Raw genomic sequence first — 17338 nt, 5'->3', positions numbered from 1 at the left:
GTCTGTATCAGAGTCACATTTTTTTACTTTCATGGGGCTGCAAAATATGCGGACAGCACTCCGTTCTGCAAAAAAAAATAAAAAATGGAACAATATCATATTCTTGTCCATTTTGCAGACAAGAATAGGCATTTCTACTATGGGTGGCCCATTCCATTCCTGCACACAGCTGGCATCCGTGTTTTGCGGGAAGGGAGTGTGTATGTAGCCTTATTTTGGGTTCTGCAGGAGGGTAGATGATGAGGCACGGTCACATCAATACTGGAAGGCATATCTCCGTGCTGTGATACAGGCTGCCACTCTGACATGGTAACAGTCATACAGATGCTGGATAATCTTCTGTGGTATGTGATTCCAAGCTCTTTCAACCTCAGCCAAGGTGGTTGTGGTCTGCTGTGCACGGGAGATCAGTCACCCCATCCAGTCCCAGACATTGATTGGGGGATTGGGGGGGATTTGGAGATTGTGCTGGTCAGGGGAGCTGCTGGGGACCCTGAAGAGCATGTTGTATAGTGCGGGTGATATCTTGTTGGAACACTACATGCTCCAAAAAACATCAACAAAGAAACAGCAGTAAAAATGCTAAATGCCAAAAGGAAACAACAACAAAAAAAAGATTGTGCGACATCACCAAGAAAGCTATTTCTGAGCTGATGAGCGTTTGTTCCAGGACCTGCCATAATACTGATGTATAGTTATGTTCCTGCCATCTATATTAATTAGAAGTAACTAAGAATGTTATGTACACAGACACAATGACCGATTGTCTTCTCCTTCAGTCACCGCAGGAAGCTTCTTCAGGCACCACGGGGGATACTGGAGACATATAGGGCAATGTACTGTAGCATTTTTAATTATTTTATTATGGAGCTCCTCATTGTGTGGAATTAACAAACACCCGTCCCCGGAGTTACAAATGAGAGATAATCAAAAAGTAAAAGGACATCTTGGAGCAACTTGGCGAATTTCTTTTGGTTGCCAAGTGACAAATGTGGAGTTCTGCAGAGGCGGATGAGCATCTCAATTTTTTACCAGGCTATATATACACACATCCGACATACGATCTCATCAAATTTTCCTGAATTGCATAAAAAAAAAAAAATTAACATCTGACCCCACAGGTAACCATTGCAGGTGGTTCTGGATAAAGGCTCCTCAATGACATGAATTAAATACTGTATATGTGTATACACCTATTCATATACGATATGATACAGGTTTTAGCGTTTTAGGTAAAGCAGCGCCCTCTGCTGACCGATGAAGACAGAAGACGCTGTTCTACATACATTTTATATGCTGGGATTACACCACCAGGCGAGTACAGCTATTCCATCGATACAAAGAGCATTACTGGGAGAGGACCATGTCCTTGCAAACATGTGGAAAAGTTGCTTGGCATTTTGTGCCACATTTCAGACCACCCAGAAATAGTAATTGCTTAGCTGAGACGTCTGTGGTAACCAAACAACGCGTGTGCCTTCCATTCAGGGTACAGCTCTATAAACTATGATAGTTTCATAGTTTACTGATCCAGGACCTAAACGCCTTAATATGCTTAGCTTCTTATCCTGTCCAGCCAGGCGTCATGTGCGACTTTCTCACTAGCGCAGCTGCAGGAGAGTCCCCAGCTATACAGTGGCATCATTTTGTGGGAACGGGAACTTCAGCGTTACCCTGTGCAGTATGATCAGTATTAACAGTGTTTTCCCAGCCCTCAGGCAACTGAACGACTAAAGGAGCACTGTCCAGGGGATCCTCTTCAAAGTCCCACTGAAACCTCTTGGTGAGATGGGCACGGAAGCGGAGCGCTTTCTTCCTCAGATCCTTATTCGTGGACGGTGAGCACAGAAATGAAAAAAGGACCTGAGGAGTGAGACAAAAGCAAAACCTGAATGCTTTAGGAAGTGTTGCAGTCCATTTAGTTGGCATCAAGGGGGCCGGAGCACAACAACCCCAATTAATGTTATATCCGACACATCTAGAACATGCGAGAAAATTAGTTTAGGTATAAACCAAATATAAAACAAAGTGGTTTAGGAAAATTGTGTCCAAAAAATAAATGATGTGAAAAGCCTGTGCCTTAAAAGGGGTTGTCCGGGCTCTTTCTATTGATGACCTACCCAGGATAGGTCATAAATATCAGATCGGCAGGGATCCGACACCCCAGCCGATCAGCTGTATGAGACGGCATGTGCCGTCTCCATTCTCTCTTCCTGCTCACTGCTGTATGTCTATGGGACAGCAGTAGCGGACAGGAAGAGAGAAGGGAGACAGCACGTGCCATCTCCTCATACAGCTGATTGGCAGGGGTGCCAGGTGTCGGACCCCCGCCGATCTAATATTGATTACCTATAAAGGGATTTCCAGGATTTGAATATTGGAGGCTTATACTCATGGTCGTTTAGCTATTTTAGAATAGCTCTGTCTGTTGTGTACTAGAAGGAGCTGGTGACCAGTGCTGCTCCCATTCACTTCAGATGGAGCAGCAGTGAGGTTACTAGCTCCGTCTACTACACAATGGACGGGGCTGGAGATACTCTTGAAGAGGTGATTGGCATGGGTGCAGGCTGTCAGACCCCCAGATCTGTTATTGATAGCCTAGCGTAAGGATAGCCTATCAATATTAAAATCCTGGAATACCCCTTAACGCACAATGTCGTACATGTACAGCATTAGCTGAAGCATCGGTACAGGGAGGAAGAGACAGTCGAGTTTCTCAAGGGGGGCATCTGCTTCTCCTTGGCTGTGACGCGGGCCACTGCGATTGGGCAGCTCACAGCCGGGGAGAAGGAGACACCCCTTGAGAAACGCGGCCATCTCATCCTCCCTGTACTGTTGCTACTAATTAGCACACAGAGCGGCAAAAGTGATCGGGGGGCACAGAGGAGGTACGGAGCAGTGCATCTGAGAGGGGGAAAAAAAAGAAAAAAGGGCCCTAACATCTACTAGTAATGCTCTACACTGCCAGGTATGATTATTGTAACATCAGGACCAGTGAAAGGTCCTCCTTAAGGGTCCATTCACACGTCCGTAAATTGCGGATCCGCAAAACATGGACAATGGCAATGTGCCTTCCGCATTTCACGGACCGCATATCGCCGGCACTATAATAGAAAATGCATTTTCTAGGACACGTTCAATTTTTTTCGGGAATGGAATTGTGGATGCGGACAGCACATAGTGTGCTGTCCGCATCCGTTCCGGCCCCATTGAAAATGAATGGGTCCGCACCCGTTCTGCAAAATTGCGGACGACGTGTGAATGGACCCTTAGCAACGTTTTCCCCTAACATGGAAAATTTCTGTTCAGCGGTTACTTAATTACTGCAATATGACCAGCCAATATGGCTGCCAATACAGCTCTCATATGGGCTGTAGCCCAACTTTCCTAGAATTTTCAAAGGTAAATCTGCCTAGTGATACATCCAACACTCTCATATTGTGTTCTTACAGGAGAAGTTTCAATTTAAAGAAGCACTCCAGCATTTTTTGGGCTATAATAAAAGCAATACACACTATTACTAAAGACTAATGGTGGGGCTCTCGGGTATGTCTTCTGTATAGATCAGTGACAATGAATGTGCCCTTACGTTTTTTTTAGGAGATCGCATCTTTTAAGTGGCACATAAAATCATTGTTTGTGGGCAGCACATTACTCTGTGTAAACAGGAATGTACTGCCAGCAAACCGTATAGGGATGAAAGATTCCAGTAGCTGTTTGTCCCCATACTGTAAATGCAGCGATCACCTCTGCTTGACGATCAAGCAATTATCATGAATGTTTGGTCGGTTTCAGATAATTACCCATGCATCGGCCTGAGTAAAAGTGCCCTTAGTGTGTATCGGGGAGGGGGGGGGGGGTTAAATAATTCCGCAGCTAATCACTGTAGGACCTACAGAATCACTGCAGTCTTGGTCCTTAAATAAGGAAGAAATTATATCACAGAGATAGATACTGAGGAGCAATGAGTGTCTTGGAGGTGTCCGAGAGCTGCCTGAAGAGATTGGCTATCATGTAGTTCACAGAAAGTCAGCCACACAGGAGAGACTGGAGTGCTTCTTTAAAGGGAATCTGTCACCTCATTCCAGTGTATCCAACAAATGGCAATGCATTCCATCGTACCAATATCCCAACTGTACCTTTTTTTGGAGAAAGCACAGGTCCCAAACATCAGTAAATGAAGTTTGATTGATATGCAAATTAGGTTGTAAAGTGGGATTATCGGTTGTAGGAGCCCAAGCTATCATCTTGCAAGTGCTCGAGCCTGTTTCCATGAACTGCCCAAACCCATGTCTTGACGATTTCCCAATGCCACCTCTTGCGCCATTATGTCTGCCCCCTCCTCTAGGACGTCACAATCAGGCCACAACTCCACCTGCCTGGTCCTGGTGTGCCCTGGCAAAATCTTGCACATGTTCAGAGTAGGTCCTAGGATGAAGAAATCACAGGGCTCAGCGCATGCGCACTTACGGCACTGAGTCCGATGGCCTCTGTAGGGCACTCGATGCAAGTAGTGCAGCCAGTCTCCTGCTCTGCACATGAGCAAGATTTCGTCAGGACGTACCAGGACCAGGCGGGCGGAGTTGCGGCCAGATCATGTTGTCACAGAGGAGAGGATCAGACAATGCCGCAAGGGGCAGCACTGGGAACTCATCTAGAGGCAGGCTTGGGCTCTTCATGGAGGAGGCTCGGGCACTTACAAGAGGGCAGGCTTGGGCCACTACAACCAATAATTTTCATATCAATCAGACTTCTGATGTTTGGAACCTGCACGTTCTCTAACAAAAAGGTACAGCTGTGATGTTGGTACAATGAACTAGAATGCACTGCCATTTGTTAGACACACTTGAACGAGGTGACAGATTCCCTTTAAGGTTTGGGGAAAGGTTGATGAATACAGAACAGTCTAAAAATATTTACAATGATAGTTACTGGCAAAAATACCAAGCAGTAAGGAAAAGGTCATAGGATTATTATACCTGCAGAGTACTTGTCAGGAAGTTGTTCTGTGATACAATGTCTATGAAGAAGTCTGTAGGAACCTGTGCCAGCTGGTGATACAGGACCGAGATGACCTCACTGTAGAGATCTGTATGCTGCAAGGAGAACGACTCTGCACGGCACAAAAGATTCAGCAATTGCTTCCATTGTTCAAACCCCTCGTAGACGTTGCCCAAAAGGAAACACACAAAGGAAAACTGCAGCTCAGCTAAAATGTAAAAAAATAAAATAAAAAAACTGCGTCAAAGTTTTAATATTACTTATTATTGCTTAAACAAGTCAGCATAGCATGGGATGTCTGGTTTAGTGGTATCCAATATATTCATAATGGAAATAGCTTCATACTATATCAGTTTTAGCCGCTTTTCACTGACCTAGAATAGCTAGTGGATTTCCTGGATAGTTGATGTCAATCAGTTGTCCAAGGGCATAGGACAGGTCCATGCTGTGCTGTGTAATCTCTGCGGGGGTGGCATTTTTGGGGTACATCTTCTCTGGTAGCTGACTGAATCTGATTTCGGTTCCCTCTTTCTGCTTCATTTGGGGCAGTCTGGACATGCCTTCTTTATAGTTCTGGCACACAGTGTCATACCTGTACAAAACACAACACAACATGGGTTCAATCTATAGAAGAAATGGGCATGAAGGAAGGTAAAAGCATAGAAATTCTTGGTTTCTCTCATCTCAATTAGTCCAGAAGGCACCAGGACTACAAAATACGGTGTCGTAGACAGAGCTGGTAACTGCGGCTCTATCCCCAGTCACTTCAACGAGTTACCAGTATCGCCACTACACAATGGACAGAGCTGCGCAGTTCCAGCACTACATCTAAACAGCTGATAGTCAGGATGTGTCAGACCCCTGCCAATTTGATAGGCCAAAGTGATGGCCTATCCTGAGGACAGGCTGTCAATATCAAAATCCTGGACAACCCCTTTAATAAGGTGGATGTTGTGCTATTGTTTCATATTGAACGGATGCAATAAAGCCAGATAGGATCTCAATCTAAATGGTAAAAATCACCCAGACCAGAATCTATGCATGCAAAAGATGAAGGAACTAAAAGAAAGTGAAGAAGAATGAAAATGGTCAAGTTTCCCTGAACCACATGAAAAGCTGCAATATGTCCTTCCATATTTACCTGGGTAAGTTATGTTTGGCCCGGTCCTCTGTGTGGGTCATATTCTCCATAGGCAAAACCTCTGGAAAGGAGCAGATGGTCCCACAGGATGGCTGTAGGTTCAACATGGCTTCTTTAGATATGTGACTGGTCAGAGACACCCAGCGGCGAAGACTTTCATATGGGTAAGGCCCCAAAGATGGGTCCAATGAGGTCAGCTGTTCCCGTAAATTTTCAGCCTCCTCCTGGGGGGCGGCAACCATCTCCTCTTCTTGAAAGTCCCAGTGCAGGAGACGGATCTCCTTTTGTTCCAAGTAAAAGAAAATCCCTGAACGTGGACCAGTTTCTCCGGGAGCACCTCCTATTCTTTTCACACTGTAGTGAATAAAATGAACCCCTGGAGGCACCATCTTCACGCCTTTGAATCGAGGGCCAATGTGCCAACTGTTTGAGTCTATGCCGAATTCTGAGCCCTCTGGTAGACCGAAGATCACTATTGTTGCTCCTTCAAAAAACAACTGTCGTGCCAATTCTGGATCCATCTCTGTAGATGAACTTTCCATATCTGCACAAAGAGAAATCGTAACAGATTAATCATGGCCCTGGGGATTTAATTTATCTGAACTGACCCAATGGAAACGCGCCGACTGTTTCCCACAGATGTCCTGACCCCCGACTAAACTTACAAATAGACTTCATCAAAAGCTATTGTAAATGTGCTGAAAATAATATTTCTAATGTGCAGTAATTTTTTTAAATAAGGGCTCTTTCACACTTGCGTTGTTGTGTTCCGGCATAGAGTTCCGTCGTCGGGGCTCTATGCCGGAAGAATCCTGATCAGGATTATCCAAATGCATTCTGAATGGAGAGAAATCCGTTCAGGATGCATCAGGATGCCTTCAGTTCCGGAACGGAACGTTTTTTGGCCGGAGAAAATACCGCAGCATGCTGCGCTTTTTGCTCCGGCCAAAAATCCTGAACACTTGCCGCAAGGCCGGATCCGGAATTAATGCCCATTGAAAGGCATTAATCCGGATCCGGCCTTAAGCTAAACGTCGTTTCGGCGCATTACCGGATCCGACGTTTAGCTTTTTCTGAATGGTTACCATGGCTTCCAGGACACTAAAGTCCTGTTTGCCATGGTAAAGTGTAGTGGGGAGCGGGGGAGCAGTATACTTACCATCTGTCGGCTCCTGGGGCGCTTCAGAGTGACGTCAGGGCGCCCCACGCGCATGGATGACGTGATCGCATGGATCACGTCATCCATGCGCATGGGGCGCCCTGACGTCATTCTGGAGCGCCCCGGGAGCCGCACGGACGGTAAGTATACTGCTCCCCCGCTCCTACTATGGCAGCCAGGACTTTAATAGCGTCCTGGCTGCCATAGTAACACTGAACGCATTTTGAAGACGGATCAGTCTTCAAATGCCTTCAGTTCACTTGCGGTGTTACGGATCCGGCGGGCACCTCCGGCAAATGGAGTGCACGACGGATCTGGACAACGCAAGTGTGAAAGAGGCCTTAGTTTTCCTTGTGAAATATGCACCTGAAGTTCAGGTTACGCTTTAGAATTGGTACTCTCATACAGCACTGTGTATCGGAGTACAGACTCCCCTGGGGCCACTCTGGGCGCTGCACAGGCCAAAATATCATTGCTTCTACCTGTACCAGCGCTGCTCTCCTAAAGCCTGGCATAGATGGGCTATGTCAGGCTTTGGCAGAGCGGGCACAGGCAGGAGGAGCGATTTGCTACGCTCCTGTACCGCTGTGGTATGCAGGCTTTTAGCAGAGAGTGTAGCACGCACAGATGACAGGTGAGGGAGCAGATCACCACTGGGGCCAGCGATGGGCTGCTGCGGTCACATGCCCCCCAACCAGATGTTGATTACAGCACAGCAGGGAGACGATGAGCCGCCCATGGAGCGATGGAGACCGAAGCCAGCAGCAGGGACCAAGTAAGTATAATCTCCACTGCGGGTGGACCACTCTGTGACGTCTGTTACGGTCCATTCACACCAGCCACGTGTAGTGTTGAGCGAACTTGTGTTTTAAGTTCGGCGTCTAAAGTTCGGGTTATTGAAGAATCGCGTTATGGATTCCACTACCACGGACCATAAGTTATGGTCCGTGGTAGCGGAATCCATAACGCGATTCTTCGATAACCCGAACTTTAGACGCCGAACTTAAAACACAAATTCGCTCAACACTAGCCACGTGTGTTCCGCATTTGGCAGACTGCACATGGCCGGCACTATGATAGAAATGCCTATTCTTGTCCGTGGCTGCGGACAGGAATAGGACATACTCTATCTTTTTTGCGAGGCCACGGAACGGAAATAAGGATGCTGTCCGAATCTTTTGTGACCCTATTAAAATGAATGGGTCTGCACCCATTCATGCGGATGTGTGAATGGACCCTTATACTGTTGGATAACCTCTTTAAAAGCAAAAACCTGGACAGGCATTTTAATCTACCACATAGTAAGAGGTAACTGTGGAAAAACCCATACTCATCTGGTGCCCACCACTTGGTTCTGGCTCTCTTCACCTGACTTCCAGTCCCGATTTGCTAACGCCACGGACAGGGTCACATGTGACAATGCCTGGCCTCAGCAGTGGCATGTCCCCAAGTGGCCAATGACCCAGCAGTGATATGCCACTTGGTGACACGTCAGCACTGAGACTAGTCATTGGCAGCAGCAGAACATGTGACCCCCATCCAGACTGGATGACCAGTGAACGGAGCAGGGGGGTATGGATTTCTTTACAGCTAGCCTGGACACCTCTTTAAAGACGTTATCCCACTATGGACATGGTGGGATTATTTACTATCCACAGTATTGGAAAAAATAAATAAAACATCTGATGACTGGTGATCAACAGACTGGGGGTCCCGAGGAGTCTGAATATCATAGCGGTCAATCATACGCCCTGATGATCCATTCATTATCTATGGGGCTGACAGAAGCAGCTGAATGCAGCCCTCGCAGTTTCTCCGGAAAACATACTACCTCATCCATCAATAGCGCATGGTGGACCCCGTCCTATTCCGCCAGTGTCCATTATTTTGATGGGAAGAAAACACTGTTGAATGTTGCACTATTCTTCCTGTACATTATGGCTGATACTCCTTATAAAGGCTCCAAGTGGAACCTTGAACAAGCCCTTCCACAGCCCACTGGTGTCAATGTGCGCTGTGTAATGCTTTATGTCACCAGTAGGGGCGCTGCACTTCCTGACAGATTACAGCTGGGGGAACTGGACTGCGGACAAATAGGGAACCCTCCACCTAAACTTCTCATCCGGGTAGATTAGGGGACTGCCACAATGTACAGCCATGAGCGGAGCCCGGAATATTCATCACAGCTATGGCTGCCAGCCATTACCCTCCATTGCAGACTGCTGGAGGAGGATACAGCCTCACATAACACAGGTGACAGATAACGGGGGCGCTGCCTCCACAATACTCCGCATACCTCTCCATGTAGTACTTACATTACGCTAAACCCATTACAGTAACATGAGTTACGTTCTCACCTGTGAACTGTGAGCACTACTTCCCGTGCATCGCAAGTATCAACCCCCCGGAAACAAGCGCCCGGACATGTGGTTCCGCGTACATTTCATTCTGTCTGCCTATCGAGTGTTTCCCGCGCTTTTCAGTCAGGGCCATGAATAATTATCCCAGGACTGTGAGGCAGTAGCGCTGTACTATACCAGAGCTATTGTATGTGAGTCCGTATTCTGATTTGGGCACCACGTAGAAAACTAATGCAGAGAAGAGGGGCAGCTGTCCATAGGAGACAGTCTATGGAGAATAGTATCTGGACACTCATTACTGCATTCAGGTGTGCCATTGTACCTCCCAACTATTGAAAATCACAAAGAGAGACAACAGCAGAGGTGCACATAGAAGTTATGTCTACATTGTGCCCCCTCACAACTAGTTATACCCCCTCACAGTAGTTATTCCCACATTGTGCCTTTTTCATTGCCCTCATTGTGCCTCCACAGTAGTTATGCCCCCCTTTCAGTAGTACCACCCCCATTAATAAAAAAAAAAAACTACTTACCTAGGCGTTCCCCCGATGATCAGAGCACCTCCTTAGCTGCCCAGCAGTCACTACGGCCGCACACCATGCCTGCTGGGTACATAAAGCAAGGTCCATAAAGGTATGGGTGGTAAAGTCTGATGTGTGTTGATCTAGAAAGGAGACTGCGAGCCAGAACTTCTCCAACATCAGTGTCTGACCTCACAAATGTGTTCTGGATGAATGGGCAAAAATTCCCACAGACAAAATTTTGTAGAAAGCCTTCCCAAAAGAGTGGAAGTATCTATGGATCTAGAATGCCGTAAACGCCCCTGTAGGTGTAATGTGCAGTTGACCCAATACTCTTGTCCGTATAGCGTATATCATGCGTTTCTGAGGGTGCTCCCTCAATAGTAGGGTACTTTCACACTAGCGTTTTTCTTTTCCGGCACAGAGTTCCGTCAAAAGGGCTCAATACCGGAAAAGAACTGATCCGTTTTATCCCCATGCATTCCGAACGGTGAGCAATCTGTCCAGGATGTCTTCAGTTCAGTCGTTTTGACTCATCAGTAGAGATGAGCGAACTTCTGTTTTAAGTTCGGCGTCTAAAGTTCGGCTTCCGGTTAGCGGAGGATCCCGATATGGATTCCGAATTCCGTTGTGGTCCGTGGTAGCGGAATCAATAATGACCATTATTGATTCCGCTACCACGGACCACAACGGAATTCGGAATCCATATCGGGATCCTCCGCTAACCGGAAGCCGAACTTTAGACGCCGAACTTAAAACAGAAGTTCGCTCATCTCTACTCATCAGGCAAAAGATAAAACCGCAGCATGCTACGGTTTTATCTCCGACCAAAAAAAGGAAGACTTATTATCAAAATTAGGGTTATTCACGTTAGAAAAAAGACGACTGAGGGGAGATGTAATTACTATGTATAAATATATCAGGGGTCAGTACAGAGATCTCTCCCATCATCTATTTATCCCCAGGACTGTGACTGTGACGAGGGGACATCCTCTGCGTCTGGAGGAAAGAAGGTTTGTACACAAACATAGAAAAGGATTCTTTACGGTAAGAGCAGTGAGACTATGGAACTCTCTGCCTGAGGAGGTGGTGATGGTGAGTACAATGAAGGAATTCAAGAGGGGTCTGGATGTATTTCTGGAGTGTAATAATATTACAGGCTATAGCTACTAGAGAGGGGTCGTTGATCCAGGGAGTTATTCTGATTGCCTGATTGGAGTCGGGAAGGAATTTTTTCCCCTTAAGTGGGGAAAATTGGCTTCTACCTCACAGTTTTTTTTTGCCTTCCTCTGGATCAACTTGCAGGATGACAGGCCGAACTGGATGAACAGATGCCTTTTTTCTGCCATATGTACTATGTTACTTGCCTGAATGCCGGATCCGGCATTTTTTTTCCATAGGAATGTATAAGTGCCGGAGTCGCTTGCACAGACCGAAAAAAAAAAAGGTGAAAAAAATAAATGCCGGATGACACCGGAAAGATGGATCCGGCATTTCAATGCATTTTTATGACTGATCAGGCATTTTTAAGACTGATAAGGATCCTGATCAGTTTTACAAATGCCATCAGTTGGCATACGTTTTGCCGGATCCGGCAAGCAGTTTCTGCGACGGAACTGCTTGCCGGATCACTCTGCCGCAAGTGTGAAAGTAGCCTTCCGCTATTTCGCGGTGCCTCTGGACCGCCGCTCCGTCCCCATTGACTATAATGGGGACTGGGCGGAGCTCCAGCGCAGTTCGCGGTGAGAGGCCGCCGGACTAAAAAGTCGGACATGCAGGACTTTTAGTCCGGCGGCCTTTCGCCGTGCACTGCCATGCTGCACCGGAGCTCCGCCCCTGTTCCCATTATAGTCAATGGGGACAGAGCGGCAGCACGGCGAAATAGTGGAAGGACGGATACGACAGGGTGAACAGCCTGTTGGATCCGTCCTGCCGCAAGTGTGAAAGTACCCTAAGGCTCAATTCACACCTGAGCGTTCTCAAAGGAGCGCTCTGTATGCGCGATTGTACGGGCGTTTACAAACGCGCATACAGAGACAAGCGTACACACAGTGTCGCGCGTTCCCTAAAGTCTATAGTACGGGAACGCGCGACAAGCGCCCAAAAAAACGCTCCTGTACTTGTGTGAGCGTCGGGCGTTTTACAGCGCGATCGTACGCGCTGTAAAACGCCCAGGTGAGAACCATTCCCATAGGGAAGCATTGGTTTCTCCTTGTTGAGCGTTTTACAGCGCGTAGGAACGCGCTGTAAAACGCTCAGGTGTGAATTGAGCCTAAGCTGATCGATAGCCCAGTGCGTAAATTGCAGGATGTAAACAGCAACATGGAAAATGTAAGAAAAAATCTCCACAAATTCTAAAAAATAAAACGTTTAACTTAAAAACACAATTAAATCATTCAGGAACCAGCCTATTATTGTATATATATTTTTTTAAACATCATTTTTAATTTACTATATCTTTTATTGAAAAACAGAAAAGTTGAATAAAAATACACAATTGTGCCTTTGTTTCTGGGATTTCATATTTATGCTGTTTACTGTATACTAAAAATGACATGACGACCATATTCTGCGGGTCAGTACGATTACAGTGATACCAAATTTATGTAGTTTATTATGCTTTTTGTGTCACCAATAACTTTTTTTCTATTTCTACAGAGCTGTGTGAGGACAAGCTGTAGGTATGATGATTTTTTTGATCACTTTTTATTCATTAGTTTTTTTGGGGGGGGGGGGGGGAGGCAAGGTGACAAAAAAAAAAAACATGATTTGGTCATTCTTCCTCTTTTATGGCGTTTCCCCATTTCGGATAAATACCTTTTATATTTTAATATTTTGGGAATTTTCAGACGCAATTATGTTTTTTATGGTTATTGTTTTGTTTAAGTCCCCACGTGGGGTGGGAACGATTTTTATAAATTGAGATAATTTGCATTTATGTTTGCCACTTTTTACATTACATGCATATCAATCTGTACATGATTCCCCACCCCCAAAAGATTATTTCTTCCTGTTTCCAAAGGACATCTATCATGTCATGTATTATCAGGTTGGATTACATTTGTCTGTGTTGCCACCTAGTGGTCATGGCTGGAACTGGAAAATATATGGAATGTTATCCATATTAAAAATAATCACCTAAGGCTACCTTCACACTTGCGGCAGAGGATTCCGGCAGACAGTTCCATCGCAATCCAGATGCAAACTGATGGCATTTGTCAGGCGGATCCGGGTGCGGATCCATATGACAAATGCATTGAAATACCGGTATTATTTTTTTTTGCACTTTTAAAGCTCTGCGCATGCGGTATTTTCTCCGGCAAAAAAAATGTAAGAGGGACTGAACTGATGCATCCTGAACGGAATGCTCTCCATTCAGAATGCATTAGGATAAAACTGATCAGTTCTTTTCCGGTATTGAGCCCCTAGGACGGAACTCTATGCCGGAAAACAAAAACGCTAGTGTGAAAGTATCCTAAGGCCCCTTTCACACTGGCGAGTATTCCGCGCGGATGCGATGCGTGAGGTGAACGCATTGCACCCGCACTGAATACCGACCCATTCATTTCTATGGGGCTGTTCACATGAGCGGTGATTTTCACGCATCACTTGTGCGTTGCGTGAAAATCGCAGCATGCTCTATATTCTGCGTTTTTCACGCAACGCATGCCCCATAGAAGTGAATGGGGTTGCGTGAAAATTGCAAGCATCCGCAAGCAAGTGCGGATGCGGTGCGATTTTCACGCACAGTTGCTAGGAGACGATCGGGATGGAGACCCGATCATTATTATTTTCCCTTATAACATGGTTATAAGGGAAAAAATAGCATTCTGAATACAGAATGCATAGTAAAATAGCGCTGGAGGGGTTAAAAAAAAAAAAAAAAAAAAAAAAAATTTAACTCACCTTAATCCACTTGCTCGCGCAGCCGGCATCTCGTCTGTCTCCTTCTTTGCTGAACAGGACCTGTGGTGACGTCACTCCGGTCATCACATGATCTTTTACCATGGTGATGGGTCATGTGATGGATCATGTGATGACCGGAGTGACGTCACCACAGGTCCTGTTCAGCAAAGAAGGAGACAGACGAGATGTCGGCAGCGCCAGCAAGTGGATTAAGGTGAGTTAAATTTTTTTTATTTTTTTTTAACTCCTCCAGCGCTATTTTACTATTCATTCTGTATTCAGAATGCTATTATTTTCCCTTATAACCATGTTTGGGTACCAAACATGCGCGATTTTTCTCACGCGAGTGCAAAACGCATTACAATGTTTTGCACTCGCGCGGAAAAATCGCAGGTGTTCCCGTAACGCACCCGCACATTTTCCCGCAACGCCCGTCTGAAAGAGGCCTAAGTCTTAAAAATCTTAAAACTTTCAATAATCATATACTCATTGTACTATTTCATGTATAATTCTAATGTTATTTTATTAGCAGATCTGTGATACAAGACAAACCAGCAGGCCTTGTTCACACGGTTCTGTTTGAGGCAGTTTTTAAAAACAGCTGAACCTAAAGAAAAAGGAAAATTATAAAGGTAAAAACGTATTTTCTAGGAGACGTCTAACTGCACAAGGTCTTAGCATAAAATAGAAACAGTAGGACATTTTATGTAAAGTGGGTATCATTCAGATATTACTGATGAGTAAAACACACCATAAGGGTATATGCACACGGTGCGTATTACACACAGATTTTTTTTGTGTGGAAAATATGCATTGTAATACAGGACCAGCTAAAATCTCAACAACATGGTGCAAAAATTTTACCCGTGGAAATCGACCTGTGGTGCAGATTTTGAAATCCATGAAATCCAAAAGTAACCTGTGGATTTGGTACAGAGACGCAGCGAAAACCACACTGAAATCTGCATAACCTTCACTGCTGTAATGTATCCTAAGGTTATATCAACATGGCAGTCTGTAGTTTATGCAGATTTTCTACGGTACCCTGCTCCGTCCCCTATACACAGTGGAGGTCATTTATTAAGGGACTTGTGATTAATTTCGTAAAAAAATAAAATAGTCGCATGTTCCTTTTTTAGGCAGCCATGCAACAGTATTTAGTCACACGACCAGTTTCACACTGTGTTCGGCAGCTGTTTAGGCTGGGCAGAACTCTGGAAACAGGCATAAATGTTGCATGGCATGGTTTACTGGCCAGGCACAAGGACTGCCATAAATGCGCACGCCTCGGCATAAATTAGACAAATTTAATGGCAGCGCAAAGGGGAAAGCCGTAAAAAGCTGTCGTAGTAAATGTGCCCCAATGAATGGAGCTGTAGTGCTGATGCCGACTTCCGGGGCTTGAGCTACTCAGGAAGAGCTGATCAGCAGAGGATTGGGCTGCCGATCAGATATTGATGGCTTATCCTGAGATTCTGCCACCAATATAAAAGGACTAGTAAAACCCCTTTAAAAGGGTGAAGCCACCGCAATGTGTAGTAAAAATAAAATATCACAGTGGTAAAAAAGCCACAAGTTTCTTTTCTTTTAGACAGCTTAAATCTAGATGATAAACGTACAGCGACACTGGTTTTTGGACCAGAAATGCAGTAAATTTAAGTCAAATACAACTGAGTACAATGAATGGTGCTCCTGCTTCCATCTACTACCAACCACCAAAATGGCCCATGCTGTCATTTTGTGAGGTTTCTATAGCCTTTTTTCCCTCACCCAATAAGATATTGCACCCACATTTCTACCGTCCTTACACGCATGCACAGTGTGCACCATGGCACTTTAGAAGCAGGATACTACAGGGAGCCTGGAGGAGATGCAAAGTGCTTGTGGGAAATGTAGTTCCCTGAAAGCGTACAGTCTTGTCACCATCCACTTTTCTTCATACACAAGGAGGAACACAGGAACCAGAGGCAGAGCTAGTGTAAGGAAATGGCGGAGTAAGTTTAATATGGTATATTTGTGTATGTTCGTAAATGTTAGTAGGGTTCAGGGCTTTATGGAAAAGTTAGATTCTGGGATAACCCCTCTAAGCAGGTAAGGGGGAGTTACAGTAAGTAAAAATCCTCAATACATAGCAATTAAAGGGGTTGTCCACTGACTTTGATGTCATATCTTCTTTAAAGGCTAATAACATCTGATTGGTGGAGGTTCCACACCTTGCACCCCTGCCAATCAGCTGTTAATTTTTAGCTCAAGTGCCGGAGGTAGACACCAGTACTACACAGCTGTGTCCATTATACCGTGGTAACTGCAGCGCTGCTCCCATTCAGTAACCAGCTCCATTCACTCCGATCGACTCCCCTCTATCAGATATTGATAGCCACTCTTGAGGATAGGCCATCAGTAGTCAAGGAGCAGACAGTTTTTACCAGTAGGAGGAGCGCCCGGCCGGTCACAGACATCGCAGATAAGTATAATGCTTCTATTGCTAAGTTCTTTGTTTTTCATTATGTGGCATTTTTTCGCATTGCCTTGAATGGGGAGGAGACCTTATAACGTAAGGCCATAGAAGCAGTTCTAGGAACAGTTTGTGAAGTTTTTATGCCTGTCTTTGTGAAGTAGTAGTAATCCCCGGTGAACATCTGGTCATATTTTTGGATTGCAATGGAAGGTGAACGTGCAAGTGGGAAAGCTACAGTATGAGAGCAGTCCAATTATAAGTACACAAGCCAGATCCATTATCTGCATACAGCATGTCAAGTAGCTCTTGGCGTTGGGCTGGGACCACTGCAGCATAAGTGCCGCACTTCACTGAATAGAAATGCAGGTGGCATGTGATCTCAAGAATATGGAACTGTGTTTTCACAGCTTCCCTAGCAAAAACACAGATAAAGAGCATTTCCACTAATTATGTCCTACATTTTTCCTCTTCTGAGAGTTTTCTAAAATTCTATTAATATCTTCTTTATCTCTTTTGTAGGCTGACTGGGACTCCGATCGGAACTCTCCGCTGCCACCAATGATGGGGGAAGGTGATTTTAATTAGAGGGGGGGAGGCCGCACTGGCCACCATTGATGGGGCACATAACACATTAGATTTAGTACACTACATACATATATTCAATGTACAGCACCTCAACCAGCTTATGTTCATATAAAAAACTTGTTAGATTATTTATTATATTTGATGTATCCGTACGGTGGGCCCCCAAAATAAATTTTACGGGTGGTCCCTAGGTACCCCAGTCCGACA

General features: G+C 45.3%; 1 protein-coding gene across 2 annotated transcripts; it reads right to left on the bottom strand.

The window, feature by feature from the left end:
• Positions 1 to 1099: 1099 nt before the first annotated feature.
• On the bottom strand, positions 1100 to 9720 carry AAR2 (AAR2 splicing factor). Of its 2 annotated transcripts, none has more exons than XM_040437378.1 (5): positions 9659 to 9720; positions 6143 to 6686; positions 5376 to 5593; positions 4980 to 5209; positions 1100 to 1863 (listed from the first exon to the last, which is right to left on the bottom strand). In XM_040437378.1, exons 2-5 carry the CDS (start codon positions 6682 to 6684, stop codon positions 1642 to 1644), a joined length of 1212 nt encoding a protein of 403 aa, XP_040293312.1. In that variant the 5' UTR covers positions 6685 to 6686; positions 9659 to 9720; the 3' UTR covers positions 1100 to 1641. The 2 variants fall into 2 exon arrangements, with proteins under 2 accessions (XP_040293312.1, XP_040293313.1); XM_040437379.1 differs by lacking the exon at positions 9659 to 9720 and adding an exon at positions 9617 to 9658.
• Between the last annotated feature and the right edge of the window lie 7618 nt (positions 9721 to 17338).

Source organism: Bufo bufo, chromosome 6 (assembly GCF_905171765.1).
Source record: "Bufo bufo chromosome 6, aBufBuf1.1, whole genome shotgun sequence".
NCBI lineage: Eukaryota > Metazoa > Chordata > Amphibia > Anura > Bufonidae > Bufo > Bufo bufo.
The sequence above is the reverse complement of the archived record's forward strand: the minus strand, read 5'-3'. Positions and strand labels throughout refer to the sequence as shown.

What these genes read in the sequence shown, in the direction of transcription:
- AAR2 (XM_040437378.1), bottom strand. Translation starts at nt 6,684, where the DNA reads ATGGAAAGTTCATCTACAGAGATGGATCCAGAATTGGCACGACAGTTG. An exon ending in GCCAAACATAACTTACCCAG is followed by an intron (nt 5,594 to 6,142) that starts GTAAATATGGAA and finishes TGTTTTGTACAG; the next exon opens with GTATGACACTGTGTGCCAGA. An exon ending in AAATCCACTAGCTATTCTAG is followed by an intron (nt 5,210 to 5,375) that starts GTCAGTGAAAAG and finishes TTTACATTTTAG; the next exon opens with CTGAGCTGCAGTTTTCCTTT.